At 41.6% G+C, this 15374-nt stretch overlaps 1 protein-coding gene across 7 annotated transcripts in view; it reads left to right on the plus strand.

Annotated features, from left to right (window-relative positions):
• Nucleotides 1-5596: 5596 nt before the first annotated feature.
• The window catches only part of CCDC93 (coiled-coil domain containing 93), a 105211-nt gene continuing 95433 nt past the window's right edge, over nt 5597-15374 (plus strand). For 5 of the 7 annotated variants that reach the window (XR_010591540.1, XR_010591541.1, XM_065561592.1 and 2 more), the window contains exons 1-5: nt 5597-5754; nt 7391-7504; nt 9564-9658; nt 12569-12680; nt 14604-14702. Coding sequence is in view for 5 of the 7 variants with exons in the window: in XM_065561592.1 (XP_065417664.1) it covers nt 5713-5754; nt 7391-7504; nt 9564-9658; nt 12569-12680; nt 14604-14702 (462 nt within the window). In the remaining 2 variants the exon portion in view is untranslated. Of the gene's footprint in view, nt 5755-6178; nt 6309-7390; nt 7505-9563; nt 9659-12568; nt 12681-14603; nt 14703-15374 lie in introns of those variants that run through there. The other 2 variants (XM_065561597.1, XM_065561596.1) reach the window with 2 other exon arrangements.

A 15374-nucleotide genomic window follows, 5' to 3' on the forward strand; every position in this document is an offset into this window, starting at 1 on the left:
TGTGCTCTCTGAATCCCCAAGGCAGGCCTCCAGAAGCCTCCCCCAATCCTATCAAGAGCTTGCCCTCAGCTGCTCCTCTCTTGCCTCCAGTGAAAGGAAGCTCTCCATTTCTCTCTCTTTCCTAGTTCCTCTTCCCTGACTTATAGAATCATAGAATACTAGGGTTGGAAGGGACCTCAGGAGGTCATCTAGTCCAACCCCCTGCTCAAAGCAGGGCCAATCCCCAGACAGATTTTTACCCCAGTTCCCTAAATGACCCCCTCAAGGATTGAACTCATAACCCTCGGTTTAGCAGGCTAATGCTCAAACCACTGAGCTATTCCTCCCCCGACTTCTTCCTGCCTGCTTTCCTTCCTCCCTCCCTCCCTCTTCCCTGTCTTCTCTTTCAACCAATCAGCAATAGCCAATTAGGCACTGGTGCCTTCCCTTTCAGCCAGTTGGGTAGCAAACAATCACTTACAGCTGCCTTCTCTTTTACAGTAAGACAGGGACAGAACCACATCAGGGTATTTCTCCTTCCAGCTGAGGGAAGGTTGTTCCAAGCTTCAGAGAGCCACCCAGCTCAAATCCCTGGATGGGCCAGCACCTGTAATGCAATGTGCCTGGGTGGGTTGTCACCAACAGGGATCGAACCAGGACCTCTGGATCAAAAACTATGAGCCTTTCACACTAGCTCTTAGGTTACAGACATTTGATAAGCCAGTTGTGGCTTTTTGCCACCAAAGGAGGTATGGGAGACAAGCTGGGGATGGAAAGATGCATCTCCTCTCTCCCTCCATTTTGGACAAAGATAGAGGTGACTTCAAATTTGGAGGTTGGAGTGGATGGTTGAATTCTTGTCTGTTCCATCTTTCCCCCTGCAGCCTTACCCACTACCTATCACTACATTAAACAATAATAAGCAAACATATCGCCTGGCTATTTGCGCTAAAATAATCAGCAGTGAAATAGTTGATGATGTTTTAATTGACATCATTCGGCCTCTCAGTTATCACCCACTGAGAAGAAGAGGAGCAGTTCACATCTCTTTCAGCGCAATGGTTTTATACTGTCTGTAGACTCAGACATCATGGCCCAGTCTTAGACTAGGTGACAATCATGTGGGGTATTGACTTATTTTATTAAATTAAAACTTAGATTCTGGACCAATATCATGTGGTAATGTTAAAAAAAACCTAGAAATTATGGGGCAATTTTTATGCATGTTTGGTCACATTATACATGGAGCTCTGGTTAACATCCAGATAAGGAACTTTCTCTGTTCACTTATTCCTAATTTGTACCAAATTTTTGGCTGGATTTACTGAGGTCAAAAGACTTGACAAAGCTTTCAAAGTGAGCCAATTACTCCCCACAAATCAGAACCCATGATCCCTTGTGAAAAGCAGTCCTTTGCATGAACCAAAATTCCACAAAGTATCTTCTTAACTAATAAGAATAGTTAGATAACTCTTCCATTGATTCTCAACTAAACTCAAGTTAGTTTGGTGTTGAACATTAATGGAATGGGCTGGAGTGTCATAGTGAAACAAGAACCTTTGCAGGCAAGTAATGTATTTTATTTGTCATCGATACTCAGGTTCAATTCATGCTGAAATTAACTGACTATGATTTGCAAATAATTGTCAGTTCAGCATCTGTCCTTATTTCCAAAGTCTGAATAGACAGCGTGATGAAAGTTAATTTGTTTTTCTTAGTAATTGCTTCTGGAGAATATGAGAGTCTTTGAAAAGAACATTATGCCAAGCTTTTCAAAAATCAAAGGAAAGGCTTGGATCACAGACAGAAAATCCTTGATATGTCCAGTATAATAAAACTTGGACTTCAATTCATGGAGACCATAAAATCTGTTCCACTGTCTCCAAAAAAATGGCCTACAACAGTTCAGAGAACATTTGAATCAAAATGATAAGAAGCATTGTCCAGGATTTCCCCAGTGATTACAGGGAAGGGATGAGGTAAAGCCAACGTCAATTTAGATATTTTAGGGCTGTCAATTAATCGCAGTTAACTCACGCGATTACCTCAAAAAATTAATTGTGATTAATTGCACCGTTAAACAATAGAATAGCAATTGAAATTTATTAAATATTTTTGGATGTTTTCTACATTTTCAAATATATTGATTTCAGTTACAACACAGAATACAAAGTGTACAGTGCTCACTTTATATTTATTTTTATTACAAATATTTGCACTGTAAAAAACAAAAGAAATAGTATTTTTCAATCCGCCTCATACAAGTACTGTAATGCAATCTCTTTATCATGAAAGTTGAACTTACAAATGTAGAATTATGTACAAAAAAATAACTGCATTCAAAAATAAAACAATGTAAAACTTTAGAGCCTACAAGTCCATTCAATCCTAATTCAGCCAATCGCTCAGATAAACAAGTTTGGTTAAAATTTGCAGGAGATAATGATGCCCGCTTCTTGTTTACAATGTCACTTGAAAGTGAGAACAGGCGTTCGCATGGCACTTTTGTAGCCAGCGTTGCAAGGTATTTACGTGTTAGGTATACTAAACATTTGTATGCCCCTTCATTCTTCAGCATGAACCAAAATTCCACAATGCTCCTTCATTGAGAAGCTGACCTTCAAGGCCCTACGTGCTCTGGAGGAGTGACACTGGTGTCAGAATACGGAACTGGAGCCAGACAAACAATATATAAATGTTAATATTATTTGCAAAGAAATTAAAACATGAGTGAGTGAAGGAAAGGATGAACCTAGGTAAAGTCTAAACCCAGGTCTGTTATTTAAAAAGGTGAAAATATACATCTGAGCAGATACAACAATTTGGATCCGCATCTGATCTCCGTCTGTATTCTTTACCATCTTTGCGAACCGGGGATCAGATGCGGATCCAAATGTTTGTATCTGCACAGGGCTCTTACAGTGAGATAGGGTGCTGGTGCGGATGTGGATACATATAGAAGGTGGAGTGCAGATCATGGGTCAGATACAAGTTAATTATCATTGATGCTGTCAAGGCCGATTCCCTGCTCTGGGACTTCGAGTGCAGAAGGTGGGGGCCTGCAAGGACTCTAAAAATTAATACTGGCCACTCCAGGCTTGTATTAAACTCCCAAGGTTACAGCTTTTTTCTGACCTTGGATTGGTAGATACTGCCATCACCCAAGTGCAAAACCCCTTTGAGAACCCAGGAAGGCGCACTTGGAAATTCTTTCCTGTGGGATACCCTCAAGCCCTTTCACCCCACCTCTGAGGAAGAGCTGAGAAAAAAAAGGAAATCAGCTGTTGCCACCAGCTAATTAAATAATGTGTGCACAAACCTCTTAAAAAGGGTAAATTTTATTAATAAAAAAAAGAAGAAAATACATCTGGGAACGGAGGCTTTTGCTAGATTTAAAAAAAACAACCACAAGGATTAAGCATCAAGAATAGCTCTCTTGAGGTCGAGTTTAAAGGTTACAAGCACAGAGGAGTCCACAAGCCATAAAGAAATAAAAAGAGATAAACCTAATTGTGTCTTCCTAGACATTTCCTGATCTACTTACATATCTGGGGTTTCAAATGAGTAGTTTCTAGGTATGATACCAACGATTTTTCATACCTGGCCCCAAGCTTCTTACAGCATAATTCCAAGTATCAGAGGGGTAGCTGTGTTAATCTGTATCCACAAAAACAACGAGAGATGCACTTCTGAAGAAGTGGGTTTTTTTTATCCACGAAAGCTTATGCCCAAATAAATCTGTTAGTCTTTAAGGTGTCACTGGACTTCTGGTTGTTTTTACAGCATAGTTGCAACCCTGTCTGCTTCTCCCCAGAGAACAACCACAGACAGACAAAAGGGGGATCTTGTTTCAATTTTAAAAAGTTCTAGCCTTTCCATTGGCTCTTTTGGCCAGGTGCCCACTTACTTCCCTTTACCTATGCATAGCAGTGAGACTTTTTAACCCTTTACTGCTAGAGCAATTAGAGAACTGCTACTAAGAGGGCTTTTATAGCTACTGGCTGGAGGATCCACATTTTTGTATCCACACAGGACTCTATGAATAAGTGTTTGCAGGATCAGACCCTAAGGCTCTTATTCAGCATAGCGCTCGAAAGTAAATTTAAGCACACGTAGCCCCATCCCTATTTTAAAAAAATCACCTAAACCTGTGTTAACTTCAGTGGGGTTGAAGCATGTGCTTAAGTGCTTTGCTGAATAGGATTGGACTTAAGCAAGTACTTTGCTGCATCAGGGCCGGAAGTCCCAACCTGCAATGAATCTAATATAGCATTTCTGTGGCTGCATGGGGCCACCCGGGCCTTTTCTTGAAGCCACAGCCTCCTGAGTGGTGTGACTGCGCGGGGAGGGGGGGAGCAGCAGTGGCCCCCCCTCCTTCCTGTTGCCAATGCCTTGGGGTTGGTTGGTGGAGCCACCAGCAGGGGTTGGGCCCTGCCTGCCTCTCGGGACACCTGGGGCACAACGTTGGAGGAGCAGTGAGTTCCCCACTTTCCCAGGGGCAGTGGGGCTCAGGCTTTAGGCTGCAGCAGCTCCGGGGTGGTAGGGTGGGAGACTCTGGCAGTGGGGCTTTGGGCTGCAGCACCAGGCTCCAGCTGCTAGGGCCGGGCCCTAGGGTCCGGACCATGCGGCTTCAGACTCCATCCTTGGGCCCCATCTCCCGGCCAGGGGCACCAGGCTCCAGCCACCCACTGCTTCCCCCAACACCTAATCCAGGGCTTAATTCGTCCCTAGGTTTGCTTGGGCTGAGTATGTCTGCTGTGAAAAGTGATACTTGTACGTTTATTAATATCACTTTTCACAACAGACTTACTAGCTAGCAATAAATAAATGGACGTGTATCTGTACATATTTGTTTTTCCTAAAGCTAATCAAGAAGTATTTTAGGGAAAAGTGTGAGAGCAGCCACTAGCAAGAGTTGGTGGCCGCACTCTGAGGCCACCAAATAATTTGTCCTGAGAACCCCTGATCTACCAGGCGCAGTGGGTTTGCTAGCATGGCGCTTATATTTGGGGGAGAAAATTAGGGGCATGCTTTTAAACTCCCACTGATTTAAAGAAGAACAGGAGTACTTGTGGCACCTTAGAGACTAACAAATTTATTAGAGCATAAGCTTTCGTGGACTACAGCCCACTTCTTCGGATGCATATAGCTATGCATATAGTTAGTTTAGTAACTAACAAGCCTACATTACTCGCTCTGAATACGACTGCATAGCACTAGCAGCAACGGTGAGAAACCCTTAGGGGGGTGCGGGAAACTTTTGCAATAGAGAGGGAAAAAAAATCGGGATAAGTAGTTGCGTTTACAAAAGATGCATTTGCAGGGCTTACGCACGTGCCCACAAATGCTTTTAAACCGCCTCGCAACCCCCAGTGAAACGCAGAGCGGAGGGAAATCCCGGGTTCCCTGGACGCTAGGGGCTAATGCTCTGGCCTGGCAGGGAGGTTGCCCCGGCCCTCCCTATAATTAACCCCCTGCCTGCTGCCAGCGGCCACCCGCAGCCCACAGCCAAGGGCAGACCTGGAGGCGGCTACCCCCAGTCCCCAGCGCTCTGTGTTCCAAGCGGTCACATGACCCGCCTGTCACCCTTCAGCGCCCGCCCCCTTTCGCAGCGAATGGCGAGGCTCGAACGCGCACGCGCGGCGGGGACACCCCCCGCGGCCGTTGGTGGGCGGGGGCAGCGCGGGTGACAGCGGCAGGCGCGCGGCGCAGGCAGGCTGGAGAGCGGGCGCGATGGGCGCCCCCAAGGGACACGGGTACCAGGCTCCGCAGGAGGTACGGCCCCGCCTGCCCGTCCGGGGACACCGAGCTGCCCCTTGCTTGCACTGACTCCCTCCGTCCCTGCCCCAGCTCCCCGGGCCTCGCCGCCCCCCCCCCCCGGGGCTTCCTGCAGCCGGGGGGCAACGAGACCCCTGCCCCAGCCCCCCGCCTTGCGCCCGGCTGCGGGGCCGGCTCCTTACGGTCAGCAGGCGCACGTCCCGCCCGCCCGCCCGCCGCTATGTGCCGGTCACAGCCTCCTGGGGCGGCCTCTGCCTCTCCCCTATGCCGGTGGCTGCCAGGCCTGGCGGCTTCCCCTGCTGGAGGGTCTGACCCCGGCGTGGCCTGCCCGGTGACGGGCTTTGGGCTTTGGCATCAGGCCCAGATCCTGGGGAGTTCGGGGAAGGGGGTTGTCCGGGCCAGAGGGGCTAAGGGCGAGAGGGTTGCGGTTGTCGCCCTGGCCGCAGCCCTCTGCTCATCTCAGCAGTGTTGTACGTGTGAGTGGTGATTCCTTGCCGAGCGTGAAAGCTCCCACATCAACGCAAAATATCAGGAGACTCCCAGATGAAGAGGTTGGACCCTTACATTTCTACCAAACGTAAACGGCTGGAGACACTCTGGTCTGGCGGATTGTCTTACTTTATTAATACTGCAAAGGCAGCAACTTCCCAGCCTTGCTTCCTTTTTCCTGCATTGACTCTTGGGTTAAAAGAGACAGGATGTTTCTAGCCGATTGAGCATAAGGCCTGAAGCCAGGAACGTGTGAATTCTGTTCCTAGCTCTACAGCTGACTCTTCTTCAAGGGGTTGGAGTGTCATGGAAATTCTCCTTTCCCCACATTTCCTGCCTGTAAAATGGGGGTAACAACACTTATTACACAGGGGTGTTGTGTGAATTAATTAGTTAATGTTTGCACAGTGCTTTGGAAATAATAATAAAAAAAGCTTAATATAAGTGCTCAATAGTAGTGCTGGTATTGCCCTACTCTGGACTGTTGAAAATGGTTTGTTTGGTGTAAAGGAAACAGTTGAATCCCACAACCATTTCTCTTACCATCTTCATACAAAGTTTTGTGAAAACATTACCTTTAAGATGTAGTATTGTATAAGACCTACAGAGTTGAAAGAAAACTGCAGAATCACAGGTATGTTACCTGTGCTGTGGCAATTGGTGCCCGTATTGTTTGGATTTACTTTAAGAACAGATGGGACAGGGAGATCTAATGAAGAGCAGGAACTGATATGGTTTCAATTTGAATGCAACAGCTGAATTGTTTATTTAAAAGAGGGAGAAAACACCACATTTAGAGAAGAGATGTAGACTGATTGAAATAAAAGGGCAAGAGTGATTGGTAAATAATGCATGGGTTTTCTCAAACAGGACAAAACATTTAATGTTAAAGCCACTTAGAAACACATTAAATACTTGCCTAATGTTTTTCCATGTGTGCAATTGTTGTAGTTGCCATAAAGATGTTATCAGATTGCAAATGGAAGGGAAGTGTGTGAGAGAGAATCTCTCTATTAACATACACGTGGTCTATATTAAGAAAAAAATTGGGAAAATTTATTTTGAGTCCTAATGTTGGGTGGTTGGAGGAGTAGAGTGAATACAATATTTTAAAATTAGGGTTAATTGTATCTTTGTTTGTTAGGTTGAAACCAGAGAAGATGAAGAACAAAACATCAAATTGACTGAAATTTTGGAGTTGCTGGTGGCAGCTGGGTATTTCAGGGCAAGAATCAAAGGGTTATCACCCTTTGATAAGGTGAGATTATAATCCAGGATTATTAATTAGACATAGTTTACTGTATTTACTAAATATGGTTTTCAAATTCAGCTTAATAGTTCCAGGTAGTAAGGAGGAGGGGAGATTATCAGCAAATCAAGTTATTTTTATTATTTATATAGTGCACCTAATGTAGTGAAGATATGAGCAAAACTGAGTCCCTGTCTCAGGGAACTAAGGCACCCAATTCTGCAGTTACTCATATGAGTGGTCCTGTTGACTTCAATGGGACTATTCACATGCATAAAGCTAAGCACATACATAACTATTTGCAGAATCAGTGCCTAAAATTCTGAAGTGGGTGTGTGGGGCATTTAGCTAGAACTAGAGTTTCATGGCTAAACAAACAAGGACCTAAATTTGTTTAATATGAAAACTTGTTTGCGTTGTGGTATGATCATTGTAAAAGGTACTATTCATACTGAAAATGAGGAGTAATGGGGGCAAGTTGAAAGAAGGTTAAGGAAGTTATTAGGTGTGGAGTTTCATGAAAGAATGGAACAACTTATCTAGTGAAGCTGTTTTTGGACTGTTGCTGGAAATCTTTTGGGAAGGGTTAGGTAATTCTGTGGAAAGGCAGTTATAGGGACCTTCATCCTCAAAGACAGGCAGTAAGTCACGCTGTACAGAGTATATGCTTAGAGAGGTACCTTTGTTGGTTTAACATTTGACTTGATGATAAATCCCTGAACCTTGCTTTGAAAATGCATCCCTGGTAGTTATGGCAGAGCCTTTGAAAATGGGCTCTTTCATTTCTTTCAATAATTTGCTTGTACACAGGATAGTTGTGCTGTCCTATAAACCTTTGCTTGTTAAAACTGCAAGCTATTATATTTATAGCGCCATAGGCAGTCACGGCACTTTACAAGCACAAATATAAGTGTGCCTAAGGAAGACTATCTAAGGCCCTGATTCTATAACTGGATCTGTGGAAATGAACACTTCAGTGGTACTCACACACATCCAGTTGTGGGACTGGCGCCTTGTATCCTGATCCTGCTGTGGCGTTACTTACATACATAAGTGTTTGTAGTGAAACTCTGTAGGCTGTTATGGTATAGAATATTTTATAGGACTTTTTGTTAATTGTTTGATTAACTAACAAATATTGTTATAATAAAAATACCCCCCCTTCTATCGACTGTCACACTAGACAGTCAAGTATGAGAAACAAACTAGACACTCATATACAAGGATTATTTCATAACTATGCTGAGTGTTTTATATTAGAGAGGCAGTGTGGTGTAGTAGAAAGGGTACTGGACTGAAAGTCAGGAAACCTGAGTGCTATTTAGATTCTGCCACTGACCTGCTGTGAGAGCTTGGGTAAGTCACTTCACCTCTCTGTGCCTGTTACCTCTTCTATTCTTTGTCTGTTGTGTATTTAGGTTTTGCAAATATGTACATATGGTTAACTTTGAGTGAGTAGACCCTTTGAAATCAAAGAGACTGCTCTGGTATTTTGAATTGAGCATGTTCATAAATATTTGAAGGGTTGGGGCCTAAGATAGAGACCTCTTCAGGTCAGGGGCTTTCTGTCACTGTTTGTATAGTGCTTAGCATGTTGTGGGGGGTTTGTGTGCTACTTCTAATGCAAATAATAAAAGAATAGCAGTGGGAAAACTTGGATTAGGTAAATGAGAACACACGTTCCAATCCTTGTTTATTGAGTTTGTATAGCTCACGATCTCTAAAACAGCCATTTCATCAGTTCTTTAAAATCTTTATTCCATTCTTCGTGGCTGACAGTGTACTTGGATTTTCATCTACTTGCATGTCAGAGAACTCAATGTCTCAAGAAAACTAGGAAATCAAGTTTAAAAAATAAAATGAAACATCACAAATGGTGGTCTTGTATTTCTCTTCTCTTCACTATATTTTGATGAGATATGAGATGGCATTTGAATCGTGCTGTATTGGAGGTGGGAAAGGAGACTAAAAACGTGAAGCCATATTGGTTGGATTTAAATCATATTTGTTTGAAAATTTCTCCTCTCAAACGTAAAGTGAAAATAACCGTATTTTTGTTCATTTTTAGGTAGTTGGTGGCATGACCTGGTGCATCACTACTTGCAGCTTTGACATTGATGTTGATCTATTGTTTCAGGAAAACTCTACAATTGGTCAGAAAATGTAAGTTGATGAAGTGGGAACCATGGTTTGGTTTTTCATATTGTAAAAAATTTGATACAAATCACCATCATGTTTATGTATGTGAAACCTGTACAGGGGATCAGTTTTACTGAGAAATGTCCTGTTTTATGAGACCACTTCCCAAAGGCTCCCATGTATTTAGTATAATTCAATTCTCTGTCTCTTGGAAGATGATGCATGTTAATTAGTTGTCTGTTGCGGAAGACAAGTTTCACTGTAAATCGCCTTTGGTCCTCTTTTGTGGTCTCAAACTTAGAATTGCAAGGATCAACCAATAAAATCTACAGCATGACATTGTGATCTAAGCCCTTTGTGAAAGGGAAGTCGCTCACAAGTACCCCAAACTGTGGAGGAAGGGAGGATGGAGAGCATTCACATGGTGGGTGGAAACCCAAAGAGCCTTCTTCCTGCTGCTGCCGCCTTTTATAGGCAGCACTTGATTGCCACCTAGCCAGTCCTTGCATCATGCAAAATTAGTCCATGGCAGCTCTCCTTAGAAGGGCAATGCAACATTTTTAAAGTGCAGTATGTTTCTTGATAAACTTGGGGTCTTGTAGACGAGTGGTTCTCAAAGCCGGTCCGCCGCTTGTTCAGGGAAAGCCCCTGGCGGGCCGGGCCGGTTTGTTTACCTGCCGTGTCCTCAGGTTCAGCCAATCGCGGCTCCCACTGGCCGCGGTTCGCCGCTCCAGGCCAATGGGGGCTGCAGGAAGGGCAGCCAGCACATCCCTCTGCCCGCGCCGCTTCCGCAGCGCCCACTGTTGTAGACCACAATTAAAATTTGCAGGAAGTAACTAAGGAAGGACAGTGCCAGGCAAGTTGCATTAAAAGCCCATTTTTCCACTTCAGATAAGTGGAATATAGTTTCAGCTACTATATCTGCCTCTGTGTTCCCCTCTTGATTTTCAGTGATGTTTACAATCATGTTACTTTTAAAAAAAAAAAAGTTATTTTTATCTCCTGTTGCTTTGAGAGACATCCACATCACCAGGGGAAATGAGCTATACACAAAGTACTCTTAAATGTACAAAGAAACAGAAAATAGAATGTATTTTTTCCTCTTATCTCTCATAAAAATCTTAGATGTTAGTTTTAACGGTAGCAGGACAAAGAAATCAGTTGTGTCCTTAAAAAGAAATAGTCACCCTTGATACTGTTACTTTAATGAAAACATTTTAGTTGATTTTTTTTTAAAATTTAATACAGAGAAATTTGAATTTAAACATTCCCGTGGAATATTTGGAACTCCAAAAATAAAGGACTGTGCTAGTCTACAAGAATCAAAGTGAAACTTTATAGTCTGTTTTAATTGTTCTAGCTGAAGAAAATGCAAAAAGTAAACAGTGAGAAAATAGCAGAAATTGTTATAACAACACTATTTGGATGTTTAATTATCTAAGGTGTTAGTAGTATAAATAAAGATATTTGTTTTTTTAAAATGTATTGTTTCTTTTAAACTGGTAGTCTCTCTCAATATTTCCATGCAGCTCTTGGTGTGGTGTTAATAGGGATTAATTAGCAAGTATTCTGTTGATGTTGTTGTCCAGTGCACATTTTGCCAGCTTTGATTAGACAATGTTCTAATAATAAAAATCTTGGGTCTTCTATTATAAATGTAATCAAAATAAGTATGGAAGCATAAATTAACATCACAGTTATGTTTGTTACATGATTTCTTGTCCCTCTGTGGGACAAAAGTATTTTAAACGGATTGCATGTACTCTTAGTTGTACAAAGAAAGAACACTAATGCATCTCATTAACACATTGACATAGTGGAAATTACATCACATGGTGAGACATCTATAAGAGGAATTACAAAATTCGCATTCAACTATTTCTCTTTGAATCAACATTGGCTCTTCAGGCACTATCCCCAGTTTCTGGATCTTTTCTCTTTTCCATCCCACTCTCTACCATCCTTCTGGGCAATTTTCCTTCAAAACATCAGCAGCTCTTTAGGATGGTAGTCTCTGCCACTGATATCAGTATCTGGACACTCATTATTTTTTCCTTTGGGGGAAAAATATCACATCAGTGACTCCTTTAAGTTGTTGTCTGTAAAGATTGATACTTCCTGAGCATGAGCACCAATTTGTTGTATATCAACTTAATTCTTTGTGGTCAGAAAAGAATGCTTTATTCTGAAATCCGTGACAAAACTCCTGTTAATTCAGTGGTGCAAGATTGAACCCCAGTAGAGTTATCCCCCTGTTAAGCTACCTTTCACTTTAACAGCACTTTTATGAGCTGCAGAAGGACATTTTTTCTCAGCAAACTGGATTATATATACTCCAGTTGATTGGACTTTGTACATGTAAGCAGCATTCTTGGTAGATATTCCACTTTTACAATATTCTAGCTATTTCATGGTTTTTGTAGGAGAGGGCGCTTAAGTAGTAACAACGGCAGAGATCCACTCAGACAGTTTTAAGTTTCAGATTTTTCATCCTGAAATTGAACTTTCTTTGATAAAATATATAATTATGTTTTAAAGTTAGTCTCTCTATCTTTGAGCAGTTAAATGTATGTGCATGGTAACAGAAACATATGTATAAAATAGATATCCCTCACGATCTTGCGTGCACTGCATCTGATGAGCCTAAGCTATTTTAAATTTGATGTTGAGTAATGGAAATTAGGAAACAAGCAATAGGCTTATTAATTTTAAAAAATACGACTTCACAGCTGTGCTCATAAAACAAGAGGTTTTTTTCCAAATTGTGTTATCCAGTTTCATCCAATAGAGGGCACTTTCAAACTACTACGTAATTTGGAAATTAGTATCCTAGGACCGACATGGCTACAACAACATTGCATATTTTGGAAATGTCATTCTTTAAAATTTAAACCATTTTATTGTTTATACTTTGATATTTTTCTTTTAAAATAGTGCCTTAACAGAGAAAATTGTGTCTGTCTTACCAAAAATGAAGTGCCCCCATCGTTTGGAGCCGCATCAGATCCAGGGACTGGATTTCATTCACATATTCCCTGTTGTACAGGTAATAGCTTTGTTGTGCATCACACTTTTTTTTTTTTTTTTTAAACAAAGCAAAAGCCTTAAAACTTACATAGGACTTTTAATACCCGTGTGACTGCTGAACTTTATACCTTCTGCAAGTTTGTTCTGCTTTGGAATGAAATATCAGGTTAAAAACTTTTTTTAAGGGTAAATATTTTAAAACACCAGGATGTCTTTATATAAAAGGGAATTCTAAAGCACACTCTGACCCACATGAAGAACAAAATTGTCTGGATTACCTGCAACATTGGGCTGGGTTCTGCAGGCAGTCATTCTGCCAGTTGGAAGAAATCTTGCTTTAGAATCTGCTAGTGGTTCTTTTTCGAGCCCATGTAGGGTCCTGGTGCAGTAAGATATTCCTTGCAAAGTGTAAGAAATACATGGAATAAGTTACAAGGAAAGTGGCTCAAAACACAGGGTATAAATGAGATTAAAAGACACTCACGTTTGTGTTTTTTTTTTTTTAAAGTGGGGATCAGAGGGTGTAAAGAGAGAGAAGAAAGGAAAGAATTAAAAATGGGGGATGGGAAGAGTCAGCCTGCTTCTGCTCAGAAATTCTTTAAAGATGAACAGCAAGGGAAAAAGCTAAAACATTCCAGTTACTAGTTTGATGCTTTGTGGTTAAACTGTCCCACATAGTTTTCTTAGGTTTTATTTTATATTTTGCTTTTTGGACTGAGATTGAGTGAAATCTAAATATTTGAATTAAAAAAATCAGTCAATACAGGCAAAATTCCAATGAATATTCCTAGTAATTGTGTTGACTTCCTTGTCTCTTTCGAAATCAACTTTGACAATTGGCTTTTTATCTTGGGCGAGAGAGGCAATGGGATTTTGATGTGGAACTCAGCATTTTTTCAGTAATTGTCACTAATTTGGAAAATCCATGAGAATAAATTTACAGTGAGAATTTAAAAAGTTCTTAGTGAAATAGCAGACATGAATATATGGGATAAATCATATGTAAATATATCTAGTTCTGCAATGCGTTGTTATACAAATAATGTTGCTCAGAATGTGCTAGGTGACTCAGAAAACCTAGAAAGACACAGTCCTTGCCTAAAGGAACTTACAAACTAAGGCTCTGGTTCTGCATTGTGATTTACTCTGGGGGACTATTGCACCTACACAGAGACCTGTTAAAGTCAATGACCCATGTGATTCACAATGTAGGATCAGGGCACTCACTCTGTCCCTACTCCTTCAGTCATGCTTGTCTGTAGGGAGTGCACGTGACGACTATTAGCAAATATTTCCAACAGCCAGAAATGGGACACTGGATAGGAAAAGCTCTGTTACTACAGAGAATTCTTTCCCAGGTGGGTCTTGCCCACGTATCAGGGTCTATCTGATCACCATATTTGGGGTTGGGAAGGAATTTTTTCCCAGATCAGATTTGCAGAGATGGGAGGGTGAGGGTGTTCCACCTTCTTCTGTAATGTGGGGCACAGGTCACTTGCTGGTTTGAGCTAGAGTAAATGGAGAATTTTCTGTAGCCTGAAGTCTTTAAATCAAGATTTGAGGACTTCAGTGACTCAGACAGAGGTTATGGGCCTATTATAGGAGTGGGTGACTGAGGTTCTGTGGCCTGCGATGTGCAGGAGCTCAGAATAGATGATCATGATGGTCCCTTCTAGCCTTAATGTCTATGAGTCCATGGGGTGTGGGAAGGCCTGGGTTACAGACACAGTATGTATGTTACTTATTAAAAACTCAACAGAGTCATAAACTATGTACAAAAATAGGGAAGATGAAGATAATAGCTAATGTTATTGAACTATTTATGGAGTTAATCACTGAGATGTCACACATCCATAAAAACTTTGAGTTTTGATTTGATTTTTTTCACATACAAAATACTTAGAAATAAGTTGTTGCATAATAGTATCAATATTCTCTTTAGTGGCTGGTGAAACGTGCAATAGAAACTAGAGAAGAAATGGGAGACTATATCCGCTCCTATTCCATATCCCAGTTTCAGAAAACTCGTAGTCTACCAGAGGTAAGACCTAGCTAAATCTTTTTGTTTTCTCTCAAAATATGTCTGTACACACATGGGGCTGTCCCCTCAGCTGCTGTAAATCCATGTAACTGCATTGAAGTTGATGGTATGTGCTGATTTACCTTAGCTGAGGATCTGGCCATGATTTTTAGTCTATAACTGGATGGGTCTAACTATGAAGGTTACTGTTAGAAAAGCAAGTAAACACCAGAATCCAAATTGAAGCTCCATCTGCGTATATCGGGGGAGATGAATTCTTGCTAACCCCAAATAGTTCATAAGTATGATATTACCAGCCTTTGTTTAGAGCCACTGTTTCAGCCCAGAAAGTGACAATATCAAATTGTTACAGTTGCAGCAGCTCTGGGCAAAATATCTCTGATAATGCTAGTCATATTAGCCTGGAGGTTGAGAGATGTAATATGTCCTTTTCTGAACAAATCCATTGGGACTAGTTCTCTGTCAGTACATTAGTTATCTTCACAACGGCTTCTAGAAATGAAATACTGAGGAGTTTACAGTTGCGTAACAGACTACTTTTGCTTAAACTGTGGAGTAGAATTCTAGTGTGATGGGCTGATTTGCTGTGCAATCCCTTTTTATTTCCTTGAGGTTGTGAAACATCATCTCTGAATATGTAACTGAAAACTTTATAACCGCTTGCCAATCTTC

Source organism: Chrysemys picta, chromosome 11 (assembly GCF_011386835.1).
Source record: "Chrysemys picta bellii isolate R12L10 chromosome 11, ASM1138683v2, whole genome shotgun sequence".
Lineage (NCBI taxonomy): Eukaryota > Metazoa > Chordata > Testudines > Emydidae > Chrysemys > Chrysemys picta.